Consider the following 16,629-nt stretch of genomic DNA (forward strand, 5'->3'; position numbering starts at 1 on the left):
GAGATGCATATTATAACAGCACACGAGAGACATTCCGTTTCAGTAGATATATCTGGATGTGGTTGTATAATTAATTTACATTCATGAGAAAAAATCCTCCAATCTTCCAAAGAGATATGAGCAATTAGAACGCGTACACCGGAATATTCAAATTTTTTTCGATGATCCATAACCAATGGGAGAGGAAATTCTCTACCTCACAATGTACTCCAATTGTTGGGTAAAATAAAATGGGGGGGCATGCGTAAAAGTTTTCATCGGCAACGCAACAAAAACCCAAGCTGTCTATCGTACGTCGCATCGAGAGTGCCTCTTGTCAGAGTTTTTGAAACATTTCCCGTTACAATTTCCCGACAGGGAAAGCGGGAAGGGAAGATATAATCTGGGACATAAAATAGAAAATCGAAATCGAAACATCCGTAGTCGTAAGCTCGGATTTGCCGAGTTTCCCCAGTACGCCACCCGGAGGCGGATTGTAAGGGAAAACTCCGAACAAGTGTCTGGGGGCGGTGTTGATGAAGCAGATTACTCCGATGTGGTATGCGCAGGTAGTGAAGGCCGGGTTTCCGAAAGAACTTCCATAAATTGCACCCATCTTCTTGCTTTGTTCGAAGAAGAAAGCAGTGTTGGTGAGATCGGAGTAAAACTGGTATTTCTTGAAAAGGTTTTTTGATGGACAGCCTCAGGCTGAGAACTTCTCATGATAAGTTCATGATTATGGAATTGAACAATTGAAGTGTTATAAAAAAGAGGTTTGTTTCTTTATCACCAAATAAAGTACACAAATTGGAAGGAATTTAACCTAGATCTAGACCCGTAGGAAAATATTTAAAATCAAGGTTATTAGAAAAAAAAAGTTAAACATTCCACCGTACCGTTAAGTTTCCCATCATAAACGCAAAAGTCACCAAACGCTCGTTAACAAGACGCATACCAAAGCCCCAAGGACCGACTACTCCAGTGCCCAAGCGTGATGGAATGACGCTTTTCGAGACAACCCGAACATCAATCCTGAAGAGTTTTCGCGTAAAACAAAACTCTCCACCCGGATGACAAGATTGTTTCCTTGTTCTCACCCCCTCTTTTTCCCGCTCTGTCCAGGCCAGGAATTCCTTCACTTTTTAACTGAACGGATGTCGGAGTGACGAGTCACTTTTGGCCCCGAACCGTGACAGTGACGGTGCACCATTTGCTCCCGATCGATGCGGAAACTGTCCGACAGCGAAAAGATGCTGCGAAATTTTTTGGATGACTCTCTAAAATGATTCCGTTTCTATTTTTGCTAGTTATGACTTTTGCTCCCTTCTCCGTCAACGAGTTTGCCCTCGGCACGGACCAAGGGTGGTTGCTTGCCTTTTAGAGTTCGTCATTTCTTTCATTTTTCTTTTTTGTCTGAAACAATACAATGGCCGCAGACTAGCTTTTCTTCCGGTGGAAAACCATCTTGCACGGAATCAGGTGCAGAATCCTGCTGAGTAAGCGAGCTTCCTCGGGAGAAGTGACACAATTCTTCCTGTTCGTCGTCGAAACTGACAACCGGACGAAGAGCGCGGATTGGTTCACGGTCTCTTATACTTAACTGGACCGTTACTTTAGACAAGGACGTGCGTGCCTTTCGTCAAACAGTGCCACTTAGTGGAACGGCTATTTCGGTGCCAGATCGATCCGTGCCGGCATTTCAGCATCCCTTTCAGCTGGAAATAAGCTCACGTTCGGCACTTTGATTCCCGAAAGGTGATAATGAAGGATTATAGGGGCCACCATCAAGGCCGGCTCAGAACGGTTACATCAAGCGTATTATGGTCGTTAATGAGAGGCGTGCGTGATTAAGCCACCCCACGCTGTAGGAAGATCTTGACAACGGGGAAAACACCCGTACGGAAAAAATCCTTTCCCGAGTCACGCATCTATCATGGCCCTATTCTACTCGCTGGTAGTCGAATAAGAAGAAGAAGAGCAAGTGGAGCAAAAGTTGGACCAAAAGTGGATGGAAATAGATTTATCATTCCCAAGGTTCGCATACTAGTATGCCGCCGGCATCACATCCGCGCTTCGGTGGGCTCAGGTGGTTTTCCCATTTTCTCAATCATCGTGGTGCGAGTGGCAGGGAAACTGGAAGGGAATCTATTATCTTCCCTGATGATATGTGTGATAAATTGAAGAATTAATCAATAACATACAGAAGCGACGGCGTGTTGTTGTGAAATCTTTGCCACCAGCATGGAAACTTTGACTTGCCTAAGTAAGGCTTATCCCCTAGGGCTTTGCTGGTATTTTGACAGGCGAAACTTTTGTACTACGGATAACTACATTGCCTTCCGAAGGGTTCACATGTGTTTACTCAAATAACGACAACGTTGGAATCTCTTACTCCCATTTTATTGTTGTTTTAACATCACCTCAAAACAATAAACAAATAGTCTTTTTTTTAAGTAAAACATTAACAAACACGAAAAAAGAAGAAATTATATTTGTAAGAACTTGTTATAGTTAGTTTGCTTAAAAACTACATTAGTTCATGAACTTGAATAGCATAAACGTAGCTAAAAAAAAACAAAATTGTAAAAAAAAAACGGCAAAATGTAGCAACAATTTAAGCGCAATATATCAAATCAATCAATCGTTAAACAGGCAACACCAACTAAAGTCGGCCATAATCGCTTCCCGATAAATAAAACCTGAGATTCCAAACACTAATGAAACGGCAGGCGTTCATAAGCGCATGCAATTGACTGTAAATGGATGCCTTTTTATCAATCATAATACTCGACTTTTCACACTGACTGCAATAAAGGCTCGTTAGCGGATTTAAATTATGTTACGCTTCATCGGAAGACAACTGAATTCCAAAGCATTTCACACAATGCAACAATGCAACGGTGGAATGTTGTGGAACGTAACCACATGAGGTTTTTTGCTCGTTGTATTGTGTATCCGATTTAAGTGAAAAATATCTCTTCATGTCTGTTGGGTTGAAAAATTACTTTAAACTCGCTTAATGCAAGCGAGCATAAAAATATGCTTGTAAAAGCGTGCAGTTCCGAGCAGGTCGTATGAAATCCTAACGCTTCAACAACTACCGCTAACAATGGGAACAATCATGCAACTACCAACGGTTCAGCGAATACTCTAACCCGAATGCCTCAAATCAGTCGGTGCAGGATGGTGGAGTCAAAAATTCTTTCTGCCTTCCAACAAAACGGAAACCAAAGCGAAAGGAAACGGGTGCAGTAGTTACGCTAGTTGCTTTAAAACGCTCGCTCAACCACAATAGTACAATCCATCCGGAAAGAGCACGCTCGTCGGGAACGTGTGTACCGTTTTCCCCCTTTTCCATTACGTTGATTAAGCTTCCAATGAAGGCAGAGAATGATAAAAAAAATGACGACACAAACCTGCAGAAAAGGAACGTGAATATGATGAGGGAGCGCATCGATGTCTCCCGGTTCGGGACCAATTTTCTTTAGGTCACAGGAAATTCCTCGCCAATTGGGCGAGTTCACAGGGCAATGCAATAATTGCCAATTTTTAATGAACAGATTTATTTCCCATTAAAACCTCCACCGGTTCGGCGAGAAGGTAGATGGAGCGATGGAAAAGAATGAGCTTCAGAGCCCGAGGGGCCATCTTGGGCAAGATCCAGGACTTTGGCTCCTCTGGGTGACTTGGGCAGAAAAGCCATAAAACATAACCGATACATGACCCGACTGTCCCGCCGATGATTACGCTAATGAAAAAGTAATAAAAATGTAGTTCGCGTGCGCTCAACCGTGTCTGGACGTTTTCCAATTTTTGGACCGCTTGGTTCCGTGGTCGAATTTTCCCGCTCATGTTTGGGGTATTTGAACACTCATAAAGCTGTCTGTGGTTATTATTTTTCAATTTCCATCGACAATATGTTCCCTGCCCACGTGACCTTCGCTGTTGAAATACCGCTGGAATGACAATCTGCCTGCGTAAATGCATTTTCACCGTTCACTGAGTCGAAAACAAGAAGAAGTCATTATTGCCTGCATGTCATCATTGTTTTGTTGTGGGAAAAATCCCTTTGTTGATTTTGCTGTTAACAGGCAGCTTCATTTGGTCTACGTTACATTATCAAGAATTCGGATACGGAAACAATTTACATGGTTCTCGCGTTAAGAATAAAATGTTCGTTTCAACCTTGTTCGTTTTGTTCATTGACTAACCAAGAGATTTTAAATTATACAAATATTCAGTTTTTCATCTGCTTAATTAACATCAGTAGACAAATATAGTTGTGATGATATATTGTTTCCGAAAACGGCACAAAAAATAATCACTTTGAATTTAATTACCAATTTTTAAGCAAACCCAACTGGCTTGTCTAGAAGAACAGTGAACAATTATTGGTGTGTAGTTGTTTGTGTTATAAATTACCAAGTTTATTATGTTTGAATTAACGTTAAGTTTTAACGTTCTCAAACAACCACGTGTTCGCCATCAAGGCTTGACGAATGGCTTGACATATCGATCCGATATTCTTGGCAACTGGGTCCAACCATTCCTATGAGAGGAACGCCACGAACCAATGTGATTCGAATCCAAATCGAATCAAATCTTTATGCTTAGTTTACACGAGGCGCAAAACTCGGAAAATACAGGTGAAAATATCTTTTTTTTTCTGTCACTTTTAGCACACAAGCATTAGAATCCGTCAAATGGGATCAAAATCTTTGGAATCTGTCAGATGGGATTCGAATCATTGGAATCCGTCTAGGGATCGAATCTTCGAATCTTCCGAATCCCGATTCTGCCAACACTATTATTTTGACATATGCGAGCGACGTGTAGTTTACGTGGATTGTCTCAATCGACGGTTGGTCTACGCTAACGTTTGCGGTGGCATTTGCGGATCACAAATAAACTTTCCTTCCTTACGCGTGGTTCGATCTCGTGCATCTTCATCGTTTTCCCGTTAAAGTGCATTGTGTTTGCTGCATTCCAAGTTTCGTTCAAATAGTGTTGTGCACAAGTTTATCCTAAAGAAAGCATGGTGAGTTTCATGTCTCCGGCGACCGGAAGATCCGAACGGATAGAAATCCGGAATGTTGATGGTCGTACGTGATTGCTAAAGTGTATGATTTGCATTCTCCCCGCCCGCAACAGCCTGCTCCAGCAAGTTCCACGTCCGTCGGCAGTGGCAGTCGGTCACCGTCGAAGCCCACGTCGGCCCCGCGAGCGGCCGCTGGCGGTTCCAGCAACCTGAAGCAGCGCAAAACAACCACGACTACCACGGCAGCACGGAATCGTACCACAGGCACCGGATCCGGTGGTATGTGGCGCTTCTACACCGACGACTCCCCTGGTATCAAGGTGTAAGTATTCTTAATGCTCCTCGTTGCTTGCTTTCTCGAAAATGGAACGTCCGTCTAATGAGGTACCGTTGTATCCCTCCCACAGTGGCCCAGTTCCGGTGCTCGTGATGTCGCTTCTCTTCATCGCCTCCGTCTTCATGCTGCACATCTGGGGCAAATACACTCGCGCGTAAAGAAAGACCGTCTGGTTTTAGGTTCACGTAAAATCTTCCCCCTGGATACTTGTTCTTCGCTCCATCGTTGCTCGTTTGATTTCAAACGCGCGGATTCTGTTTATTCGTCCGGATGACCCGAATCCACCCATTTATCATTCTTCGTTTCAACTATGCTGTGCAACCTCACGTGGACGCACGGCGCACCAAACAATGAGAGAGACTTTTGCGGCTAAAACGGGGGACCCCACGATCGGTCTGGCTTCCCTGGGACTACGTTAGTGTAAAGTCCTCCCGCCTCCCGTGCGTACGTGGCAGCGATCGGAAAGAGTAGATCGTAGGTCTTACTTTTCCACCGACTCGTGCGCCTGCGTTCTAATGAGACCCTCAATTTAGCCGCTAATTTAAATATTTGCAATTGCTCTAGATCGACGTAAGGCAATCTTTATTACTCGTACGGAATGAAACATAATATAATTGTACACAAAACATAACCCGTTCATGTTTGCCCAGCGTGTTACTCTACATGTGATGACCAATTTAAACTCCATGAAATCAACAATCAAACAGCATTGGCTTCACCAAAAAGTCAAAGATCTCTAAACCTTTATTACACCAACAAAATATCTTGTACCTAGCAACAATCACATCCAGCGTAGTCCGCTAGATTGATAGAGAGGATAAATTACGTTTGGGATGTTATGCTAGATTCAAATTAGCAGATCGATTTATCAATTGATTGTTGAAGCCCTGTGCGAAAACAATTAGCATAGGATCCTTTAAAGTCGTTATAATCGTTACATTTTTTCAATATGCTTCTTGGCGTAAACGATCTTGTTGGCCATCCCTGCCCGTTAAGGGCTTACGAGACTATGTCTACCCTATGTGTACGTGGATAGTCAGTCCTCTCGTACAGGGCAAGGTCCGGTCTCGGTTGGGATTCGAGCCCACGCCGTCGAGGTGGTGAGCCTCGGGGCCGATTTACTAACCGGCGCTACCGCTTGAAAAAAAAATCTAAAATTTCCATAGTTTTATATTTTAATACTCGATCGTTGGACGCTGTGATACACGTGGCATTTTTGCAAAGTAATTAACTTTTTGGAAGTTATGTAATTAATGCTAGACACCGGCATTTTGAACGAAATTGAAATAGAGAGAATATATTTTTGTTAGTTTGTTCTAAACTTTGCCAATGTAGAAAATCGAATTTTATTTTCGCAACAATATATTTTTTTTAGAAATTCCAAAATATTCTCCAGTGTGGCAGACCACCGCCCCATTGTTTCCCAAGTTTCTTTCGCATAAATCAAAACACCTCCAAACGTTTTCATTTCTTTGCTTTATTTGTCAAGCTGTATTGTGGTTGAATAGATACATTTTTAATTGAAAATGATTAAATAGTCCGATTAAGATTGAAACTACTACACTTTAAACGCTGCTTAAGTCCTCGCTACCTCTCTTTCACCGTCAGTGCCGGCCATCGCTCTGGACGAAGGCGGCCGGGATCGACGGGATCGTTCTTCGATCGAGACATATACGATAAAAACACACTACACATATTTTCAAAATTGCAAACACAAGGGAATGGAAATGCTCTTTAAGAAAACCAGAAAGATCCCGGTTGATGGGATGATTTCAACGACCGTAAACCAACATCGGGAAACGAACGGGTGTCATTTGTCAAATAAGCTAGATAATGTAAAAGACAACGCATCCTTTTCTGCTCAATCTGCAGCACGTTTGAATGTAAGCAATGAAATAATTAAGTGCACCTTATGGTGACGGAATATTGAATTAGTTGCTAATCATAGACACGTAATAGAACACTATACGTACGCTGATTTAATATTGATTTAAAGAATGCAAGATAAACAAATGTGTCTTCTCCCTCAGCTTCGGTGCCCCGATCCTCTTTCCTACCACTCATCCATAATTTTTGATCTCAAGAGGAATAGACTAAAGTACTCAAGTGAAGGAAAAGTGTGAAGAATAGCGTAAAAGTTGTTCTGCATCACCCGCTAGGGGTTTCTAGGGGTGTAGAATGTAAACGTTGCAAGTGCTAAGATACCTCTCCCCCTCAACGGGAAGGGTAAAGAAAATGGATCGTTTAATTATCTGCCGACAGTTCCGTGATGTGGTTGTTGATCTCGAGCACCTGCTGCACGAACTCGGCGTCGTGAATCGACTCGGCCAGATCGACCATCAGGTCGGTCAGGTCTCCAAGCGGCATCCGTAGCTGCGGGGCTAGGTTTTCCAAGTGCACCATCACCGGGTCAGGAATCTAAAACACGACAAAGGGAATGGAAGAAATATTTAGATATCTTCTCCATTTCATCAACACCTTGTTACACCAATTGCTTACCTTCTCTGGATCGCGAAAGACGGCAAATTTGAACTTCTGCTTCACCTGGCTCTCGTTGGCGTTGTCGTAGAACAGCGTCACTTGCGCATCGAGCGGATTCGGTACGAGCGGGAAGTACATTCCAGCACAAACGCGTCCCTTTGCATCGCGAGATAACAGCGAACGGAAATTGTACACCAGATTCCGACGCACGGTTACATCGATCGCGGTCCGGTACGGGCGGGCAATGTAAACGACCGACTGCTCGTACTGTTGCTTGCCACCCCGGGTAATCCGTTCCGTCCAGGTGATGTAGTCGCTGTTATGATCGTGCAGAGCGTAGCTGTACTCGCGCTTGCAATGCGGCTCGTCCGATTGCGTGAACCACCCGGTGTGCGGGTATTTCTGGTCCTTCATGACGGTCACGGCCCGAGCAACGTGATAGCCGGGGTCGAGGATGAGAACTCCCTCGCGACCTCCGACGACAATCTTCATCGCGACCAGGGCATGCTCCTTCTCGAGCGTGGACCCTGCGTACTCGATGCCGTTTTCCTCGCAGTGCTGGATGTACGAGTCCGTTTCGTCCAGTGCTTCCTCGCACGATACCAGATAGAGGTGGCCCGCGATATCCGGATGATGTTCAGCGACTCTAAAACATCAGAGGAAAAATCAAAATTAATCTTCTGCTTTAATGGCACACACGAAACTGAACTTACCTTGAGACAATTTCCATGGCCAAACTGACGCACATGTGATGCCGGCGGTTGATCGGGATGGTGTAGTGCTCGAAGTGCGTTCTCAGATCCCCGCGTCCGACCCGCTGGTATGCCTTGTAGAAGTCCACAAAGTTGTTCGCCGTGTTGTAGTGCGTCTCCTCGAGCATGCGTTGCAGCTTCGTTTCAATCAGGCCGACCAGATCCTCGTACTGCCACAGCTTGTCGACCACGTACGGCGCCACGGGGCTGCTGGACCACTTGGGCAGCGGGAGTGGCTGCCGGATCGGCCATACCCCGTTCGTCTGGCCGAACGTGGCCATGTTGTAGCTGTCACCGTCGTCCGCGATCCAGCGACCACTACCACCACCAACACCCTTGATGATGCTGGCGGCTGTAGCGGTGGCAACGGCGGCGGCGGCGGCCAGTTCGGTCTCGTCCGGTCCGATCGCGCCACCGGGGGCGGTGGCGGCGACGGTCGGCTCGACCGGTGGCCCTGGCCGCGACGGCGGTGCAGGCTCATCGTCGTTGGTCGTCACATCGTAGTTGTGACTGTCCGGTTCGGTCAATCGTCGGGTAGATCGACCGAGCCCGTGGTCCTCCCGTACCACGGGCAGCAATGCGTGGCGCTCGGTTCCGAGTCAGCTTGGCCACTCGTTGCCCCAGCGGCCGACGGTTGGTACGTACGCGCCATCCTGACGTTCGACGCTTGTAATTGAAATCGCGTTTGCACAGATAAGATCGCTCCGGCCCTGCTTGCCAGCCAGGCCCGGTTCGTCCCCTTTTATAAACGTTTGTTTTTCACGCTCTAGAAAATAAGAGAAAACATACGATTTAAAATGGGTTATAAAACACAAGACAAACCCCCTGAACAATCGTTACGCAAGTGAACAGTTGTTTCAAATCAACCTTAATTAAGCTTACAATAATTTAATTTCCCAGATGAGGTTATTTAAATCTTTTATCATGTATGAAACGCATTTTAAATTGTTTGATCCTGATTCGAGCATCACGCACTTTTAACGGTTAAAATCGGGATTTAAATCGTTTGGCAGATGAGAGCTGTCATTTTCTCTCCTGCTCTCTCGATTCACGAAAAGAAAATTTCTCTCATCGTTTCCCTTTGTTTACATTATTTCCCATGCAACAAAGCGAGAGGCTCATAACGCTTGTATGCTACTTTCTCTTTCTCTTTTTCACCACTGTCACGTGGAACGTGAGAAAAATATCTCATCGCTCGATTTACTCACTTCGGCTGGGTATTTAAAAAAATCAAAACAACCACCATCTGTTACCAAACAAACCTCGTTTCCAGCTCGTTCAAATGACGTCGATGGATTATTTGTGGGGTTTGTTCCCATTTTTATCTGCCACGAGGCACATCGCTGTTTGTTGGACGTTCTATGCACAGATGCCACGAGGTGGAGGTGTTATTATGGCATGATGGCGGCCTATTTATCGGCCCACATCATGTTGATAAGAAAATAGAAAAAGGAATCGTCCTAGTCACCCGCCGTCAATTTGCTGACATTGAATGCCATGTTGTCACGTGTCATAAATTCCCCAGCTAGGTGCCCCTTCCCACGCCCTCCCGGGACTTGCCTTCCGTTCGCGTATGATCGTCATGTTTGCCTTGCTTTGTAACCAACTTCACATGGCATGGCGTGCTGTTTAGTGCGCAATGGCGTGGATCGTTAGAAGATAATTATACTCCGCGTGGTACTGGCTGGCAGTCGGGTCGAACAAATGTACACAAGAAAGTCGAAGCCGAAGAGTCAGACGTAAATTAACAGCTCACCCGTATGAAGGCATTCCATTTGTCCGTTTAAACCAATTACACTGGTATTTGGGCCGATGGAAAAGGTACCCTCCTTTCATTTAACGGAACACAACGAGTATGGAGCAAATGCTCATGAGATTAACTTGCATGAAATCTTGCTTTATTTACTCCATAATTAACCTGATGCCTTCTCATGTACTGCCATCCAACAGGAACCGGGAAGTCGGTAGGAGTAAGCAACTTCCGGCTCTGGTGTGAAATTTTGCTCCACCCCACATTCCCCTTGAGAAACAATTTACATGGCGGTCAAAGTCCTAAACCATGCGCCATCTTGCCATTCCAACGAACACGAGATGGTGGTGGTGTGATATACATTTTTCTTCCAGCGCATGAATCAGCTCGACTCTGCATCACGTTATTTCCCCGTGGAGTTTATGCTCGTCTGCGTCCCGCCTCTAAAGTCGAAGTCAGTGACATCATTCGCGGTTCTCGCGATAATAATTCGCGGGAGGGACAATAAAAAACACTCCACGTAAACATGATCATTGAGCTCTTGGCAACACAGATGGTTTAGTCGGAACGATTTGAGCAACAATCGCGTGAAGTGTGAAAGATATCGGTGTGTTTGTATGGACTCCAATGGACTCCAGTAACCTACTTATCTGATCACGGGTTATTTTTGGCTTCTCCTTGCTTATGTTAGATCGTTCGTGTTTAGCTAACGAGAATTTGACATATTTTGTCTGTGTGTCCGTCCTTGAATGCCACTTGTAGCAAACGAAATCCTCGGGTCAACTCAGGACAATCCAATTCCAAGGCGATTACGATTAATTCAATTACTCCTACCATTGCTGCTTAATCCAATTATGGTCAAATAACTTCAACCTAACTATCTACACCCTGAATGTATGATTCATTTATTGCGGTCGAAAAACTTTCCTACAGTCGATTAAAAAAGTGTTTCCTTACTACGATCAGTTCGAAGTCCCCCAATGGTTGTCCGATCGATTGCACGATCACCGAAACGTCTGAGTAACAAAGTAACCCATTTCTAACCTTGGCTGGTTGCGTTCTCTTTTTCCCAACAATACGTCCCAGTTTGCACTGTATGAAAAATGGCTAAACAACTTTACTTACCCATACAACGGCCTAAGCCCCAGTGAGAAAAATTTTCCTTTCGGCCACCTTCCGCACGAAAGAAATACTGCTCCGACTTAATGCTCCTTTAGGTTGGTTGGTTTAGTTCGGTTGGTACAGAAACACCCGACACGAAACAGGCCTCTGCGTATGATTCGTCCTTTGATTACCTGTGCGATGAAAGTCTATCACACGAACACAACGCCACACCACTTGCTAATACACCCGCGCACACTTGCCCGCACAAAGTCTAAACTTAGGAAAAGGACGAAATGGGCGTTTCGCCTACGAATAGGTGCTGATTATCTGCGGGTTTCTCTCGTTTTGCTTATAATTTGGGCTTCCTCTTCCTCGTCAAAATGACACGATTAAAAAACTGGTAAAACATAAAGCGACGGTACTTTGGGTAAAAACCTCACACTTTCTCTACTTTTTTCTTCCTGGATGCGTTTTAAGCGCGTTTAGTCCATATTATTGCACTCATTGAGGCGTCTGTTGGTCGCTCAAACCGAGTTGAGCTTCCAAGGGGTAACAAAAAAGAAACTACACTTCTTCCTCCTCAAAGGGACACTTTGCGATTCCGCGGTTTTACACTTGTTGTACTTCTCACTTGCAGGACTTCCGATCAGTTCAATCGCTGACTCGCGACTGCTTTGTTTTCGTCTGGCGGATGGACCGCAATTTATAAAGCGAGGTGCACCCGAGTTCAAACGTACACGAGCGAGATGGCGTACGGTCGGCTCGCTCTTACTCTAGCGTACTTATGTGAGAACGCTAGGTGAGCTGGCTTAAGTTAAGTCACTTTTATCGGAGCGAGACAGAATGATCGCATCTCACGCACACTCGTCCGGGAACGGGTTTTCGAATGGTTTGTAGCTGAAAAGAGAAAAAACAGCGTTGAGTAAAGGAGAGAGTAGAGCATGTAAACAGAAAAGCAATATAAAAGAATGTAAGAAACCAAAACATAAGATGGTAGGTTGCTAGGAGGAGGGTAGGTTGCTAACAAAACAAAGCAAGCCTTTCATTATGAGATGACGTACAATTTTATCTCATCACATCCTGTGATGTATGCAGCATGATCAGTGAGATGAAATAAACAAAGTGAGATGCTGATCGTTCGTTGGAATTGAAGACAAAAACGACAAGCAGGGAAATAACACGCGCAACGTGTGCTCCCATTAGTAGTTGATAATGAAAGAAAATTCCAATCTTCACCTTCATTACGAATCGTACGATGGTAGTAATTAATCGGAGCAACAAACCAGTTTCAACGATCAGCTGGTTCCACAGCAACAAGTTCAAGAAATAGGGTAAATCAGGGCAATACGCACTAAAATAATGTATTTTTCCAATCCAACATTTTTCGTAAATTGCTCGTGGATCAAGTGAAAAAATATGTCAAATAATTTTTCAAAGTTTTCAAATAATATGTATGATGCATTTTTTTTAATTTTTTCATATGTATCCTATACTAGTCTTGAGTAAAAAAAGTTTTGAAAATAACTGGGTAGAAGGCATCGCCGTAAACAATTTCGCAACTTTGACATTTCCCAATCGTACTGAAATAGAGCTAGCCGGTACTATCTCGGGGGTTGCGTAATTCCCCAATTCCTCCTAATCTGACTAATGGTCTGTCCCTTTACTATAGGCAAGCCAAGTTACGAAGGTCAGTGCATCGCCATGTTTCGCTCCTTTTACGGTACTGCAGAAAAAGTATTGTATTTAGTTTAAGATCGTCTTGAGTGTAAACAAAATAAATCACATCGAATGACACCGCCATTAAAAATGTATTCAAAATGTCTGCGATCGTCTACCCTCCCGACAATGTCACGATTTGGCAATGTTGTACAATGCAATTTATTGCGTTTTTAAAAGAGGGCACGACCATGTTTTGGCAAACCGCAACAGTAATAATTGAAGCAAAACAAAATGAAAAAGAACTTAAGCAAACAGCTGAAACTGTTGCGAACATCCTTGCTCAAAACAATAGCCAACCAACGCACATCCCTCGTGTATGTGTACACAGCTGCTTGTGTTTTTATATCTGCACAGCGAACATGGCGGTTGTTTTTCTGCGACTTTTATTATCCTCGCCATTTACCCAAAATTGCGCATCAGCAAATGGTAGAGAAATGGCGTGACCCCGTTTGCATTAAATTGTATGGATGCCGTCTCGTGCCTCGTGTCCCATATGTAAAACGGTCTTAAGAATTATAGTTTTGACAGACCTCGATCAACATTGGCACGAGCTCACGTGGATTAAATCATTCGAATTCCTGTCAATCCGGATTCCGAAGCTTCGCAAAGGGAAAACGTGATCCAGCTGCACTGGGTGTAACCGGACACGGTTAAATCCGTGGAAAATTCCATTCGTCCGACCTAAAGACACACGGTGTCTCTCTCTCGATTGTGTGTCGGTTGAGCTGGGGAGATTGATAAGATTGTCGGGCAAGTGACTGCGGACCCGGTTTAGTGGGCCATCGGGTGTGGGCCCTTTATTTTTCTAAGCAAAAATTACCCGTGGACACATTCACCAAGTCGATATAACGAACACATTGTCCGTCAAAACAATCTTCCCAGCACACGTTTACATAATTTATGCAATTCTTTCGTCCACATCTTTGTGAAAGGGCCTATCCAGAGTGTGCACACGTGCCTCGGTCATATGGACTCCAAGGTCAAAACGGCTCGCGGATTCTTATGACCGGCTGGACTTTCTTCATTCTTTTTTTTCCCACCATACTTTGCTTCACACGCTAAGTTCATGCTCGAAGTAGTGGTTGTTGAATGCAGCTATTTATTTGCACACTGGAATTTATGGACCATCTGCTTCACGTGAACATGGGAGGGTATGCTTTGAATCTTGTTGATTTAGTTTGGAGTCGAGTGTACGAGAATTCTTCCGGTTGCGACAATGATAACAGTCTAACGGACAATCAGTTGTATTGTGTAAACTGTAATTCTAAACATCTTATATTTACATGATTTTTAAAAATATATTTTAATTTGATATTTTCCACCATTTATTCCTTTTGTAAACTTTTATTAAAACCGCTTCAAAATAATTTAAAATTTATCATGCATCGGAAATTTTTCCAGAAGAATCCGGAAAATTCTGCCCTCTTCATTGATTATCTGATTTCTGAAAATTTCCATTCGCATCGACGTGCGCGCATAGTGCTTCCGTTATCTTCTTCATTCAACTGTCAACGCACTAAGCCAGCACGAGAGAGCGATAGATGTGAACCAAAACGCATCCAAATCGATGGGAATGATCAAATTTTAGGAAAACATTTCACTTCGCGACCCCGTTGGCAACCCATTAGCACCATTCGTGTCGCATCAAACGAGATATGATAACAAAAATGGCAATCATTTCTCCATTACACGCTTCGATCAGCAAAATAATCTGTGGCTTCAGTGAGTGATACCGTTTTCACTTCTGCGTAGGGCGTGCGGATCTCTCATTTATTGATTGGCGCTATGATTTTACATTTTTAAATATTGGTTGTCTTAACATCCAACACTTCTTGTTTTTAAATCCCATTGTTTTTAATTCTATTTAAATATTGGTCAAACCAATGTTGTAAAAGAACTATCTTCCCAAATCATTGTGATTCATTTTAAGAGCACATGTCTACGTTTAATATTCAAACCCATGCAAATATGCGGTCCATTTCATGACAGTTTTAAGAACCAATTTTTAAAAAAGTCCACATTTCTAAAAATAAGCATACTTCTACGGGTCATTCAAAAAAACGGGCACGTCTACTTCATTTGCGTCGTGTTTACGGTCTCTCTGCTTATCAAACAGTCTGTTCGTAATAAAGAAAGCTGTGAAGGCATCCGTAAGTGTTATCTTTGGACGCTAAAAAACACTTCAAAATAACAACCATATCAATAAGGTTGTATGTGTGTGTTTTTTGTAGCGGGATTGATTTAGATCAGGGTTCGTCAACTGGAAGATTTTTATTTTGAAAGAGAATCTCCCGTAAGTTTTCAAAGATGTTCCTACTAAAAATAGGTACTTTCTGTATCAATTTACTATTTCGAACATTGTCTCTGAACTCGATCAGCTGATGTGCCATCACGCCTCTTATGCCATATCTACGTCACCGACTATAAGTGAACTGAATTAGTTTCCCCAGAATCACTCTGGAGGACTGTAGGTCGTCTTCTTAGCACGAGCTGATAAGTGCTACCTTCGTCGGTCGTAAGCAGTGATCGCTAATCGCTCGGGCAAACAGCATCAGCCGCATGATGTCAGTTGCGTGGTGGATGTGAGTATTTTTGAGTGCCCCCATTAATCCGGCTCAAGTGTTAAAATGGATCTCCGTTTCCCGTTGTTAGCGTTGTGATCGTCGGTGTCACCTTCTGCACTTTCGGTGACGATGTAGCCGCCGTCCAGGGAGCTGCTAAAAGTGGCCCCTTATACCATTACGAGTACAGCCGGATCCAGGAGGAGGATCAGCGTTGGAAGTGTTGGAACGAGGGCTACCGTCCTCCGAAGGCTACCTCGAACAAAGTCCACGAGCTGGGGAACGGGACCGCGGCCGAGCTACAGCGCATCTTGCGCTTCAATCAATCCTCCACGGTTCTATTTATGTTCAGCAGCAACTCGGACAACCAAAATCTGCACAACGAGTGCACAATTGAGGCGAATAAATTGGTCCGCCTTACGCTGGATAATGCTGGGCTGGAGAAGCTGGAAATCTCGTTCCCGACACTGGAGAATGACTGTCGCCTGGCCGATCTATCTGTCCCACGCAATCGGCTAACGGTGGTACCGTTAGGACTCGAACGTTTGACGGCCCTTCGAAAGCTGGACCTCAGCTACAACCTGCTGGAGAGCTTCAACTTGAACCAGCTATCGAAAGCCACCGGTATCAAGCAGCTCCTTTTGAGTCACAATCGGCTGGAGAGTTTTCTTACGGCGGAACTGATCGTGTTGGATTCGCTCCATAAGCTCGATCTTTCGAACAATCGCTTAAGAACGCTCGACGCGACGCTCTGGAACCTACCGCGGCTTGAGACGTTCCACGTGGACCACAATAGACACCTCGCCACGATTGCAGGTTGGTCACGGGTTCGATTTCCGCTGGTGAAGGGATTCGATCCCACCGGGACGAACAACTGGAACCAAACGTGGCTAAAGTCGGTGCAGTAG

General features: G+C 44.3%; 3 protein-coding genes across 3 annotated transcripts; 2 read left to right on the top strand and 1 right to left on the bottom strand.

Moving 5' to 3' along the window:
* The first annotated feature begins 4,826 nt into the window (after nucleotides 1-4,826).
* Nucleotides 4,827-5,979, top strand: LOC131287042 (protein transport protein Sec61 subunit beta). The gene is made up of 3 exons (XM_058316057.1): nucleotides 4,827-5,017; nucleotides 5,131-5,339; nucleotides 5,425-5,979. Exons 1-3 carry the CDS (start codon nucleotides 5,015-5,017, stop codon nucleotides 5,510-5,512), a joined length of 300 nt encoding a protein of 99 aa, XP_058172040.1. The 5' UTR covers nucleotides 4,827-5,014; the 3' UTR covers nucleotides 5,513-5,979.
* An 877-nt stretch (nucleotides 5,980-6,856) lies between these two features.
* Nucleotides 6,857-9,180, bottom strand: LOC131286600 (uncharacterized). The gene is made up of 3 exons (XM_058315578.1): nucleotides 8,549-9,180; nucleotides 7,854-8,481; nucleotides 6,857-7,772 (listed from the first exon to the last, which is right to left on the bottom strand). Exons 1-3 carry the CDS (start codon nucleotides 8,866-8,868, stop codon nucleotides 7,599-7,601), a joined length of 1,122 nt encoding a protein of 373 aa, XP_058171561.1. The 5' UTR covers nucleotides 8,869-9,180; the 3' UTR covers nucleotides 6,857-7,598.
* A 6,542-nt stretch (nucleotides 9,181-15,722) lies between these two features.
* Nucleotides 15,723-16,629, top strand: LOC131285322 (leucine-rich repeat-containing protein 40-like). The gene is made up of 2 exons (XM_058314177.1): nucleotides 15,723-15,742; nucleotides 15,813-16,629. Exons 1-2 carry the CDS (start codon nucleotides 15,723-15,725, stop codon nucleotides 16,627-16,629), a joined length of 837 nt encoding a protein of 278 aa, XP_058170160.1.

The sequence above is a fragment of the Anopheles ziemanni genome, chromosome 3, assembly GCF_943734765.1.
Source record: "Anopheles ziemanni chromosome 3, idAnoZiCoDA_A2_x.2, whole genome shotgun sequence".
Taxonomy (NCBI): domain Eukaryota; kingdom Metazoa; phylum Arthropoda; class Insecta; order Diptera; family Culicidae; genus Anopheles; species Anopheles ziemanni.

Coding starts and splice junctions, on each gene's coding strand:
- LOC131285322 (XM_058314177.1), top strand. CDS start 15,723: ATGTCAGTTGCGTGGTGGAT. Junction 15,743..15,812: donor ATGTCAGTTGCGTGGTGGAT/GTGAGTATTTTT, acceptor TCCCGTTGTTAG/CGTTGTGATCGTCGGTGTCA.
- LOC131286600 (XM_058315578.1), bottom strand. CDS start 8,868: ATGGCCACGTTCGGCCAGACGAACGGGGTATGGCCGATCCGGCAGCCA. Junction 8,482..8,548: donor GCCATGGAAATTGTCTCAAG/GTAAGTTCAGTT, acceptor CTGATGTTTTAG/AGTCGCTGAACATCATCCGG. Junction 7,773..7,853: donor TCTTTCGCGATCCAGAGAAG/GTAAGCAATTGG, acceptor GTCGTGTTTTAG/ATTCCTGACCCGGTGATGGT.
- LOC131287042 (XM_058316057.1), top strand. Junction 5,340..5,424: donor GACTCCCCTGGTATCAAGGT/GTAAGTATTCTT, acceptor TCCCTCCCACAG/TGGCCCAGTTCCGGTGCTCG.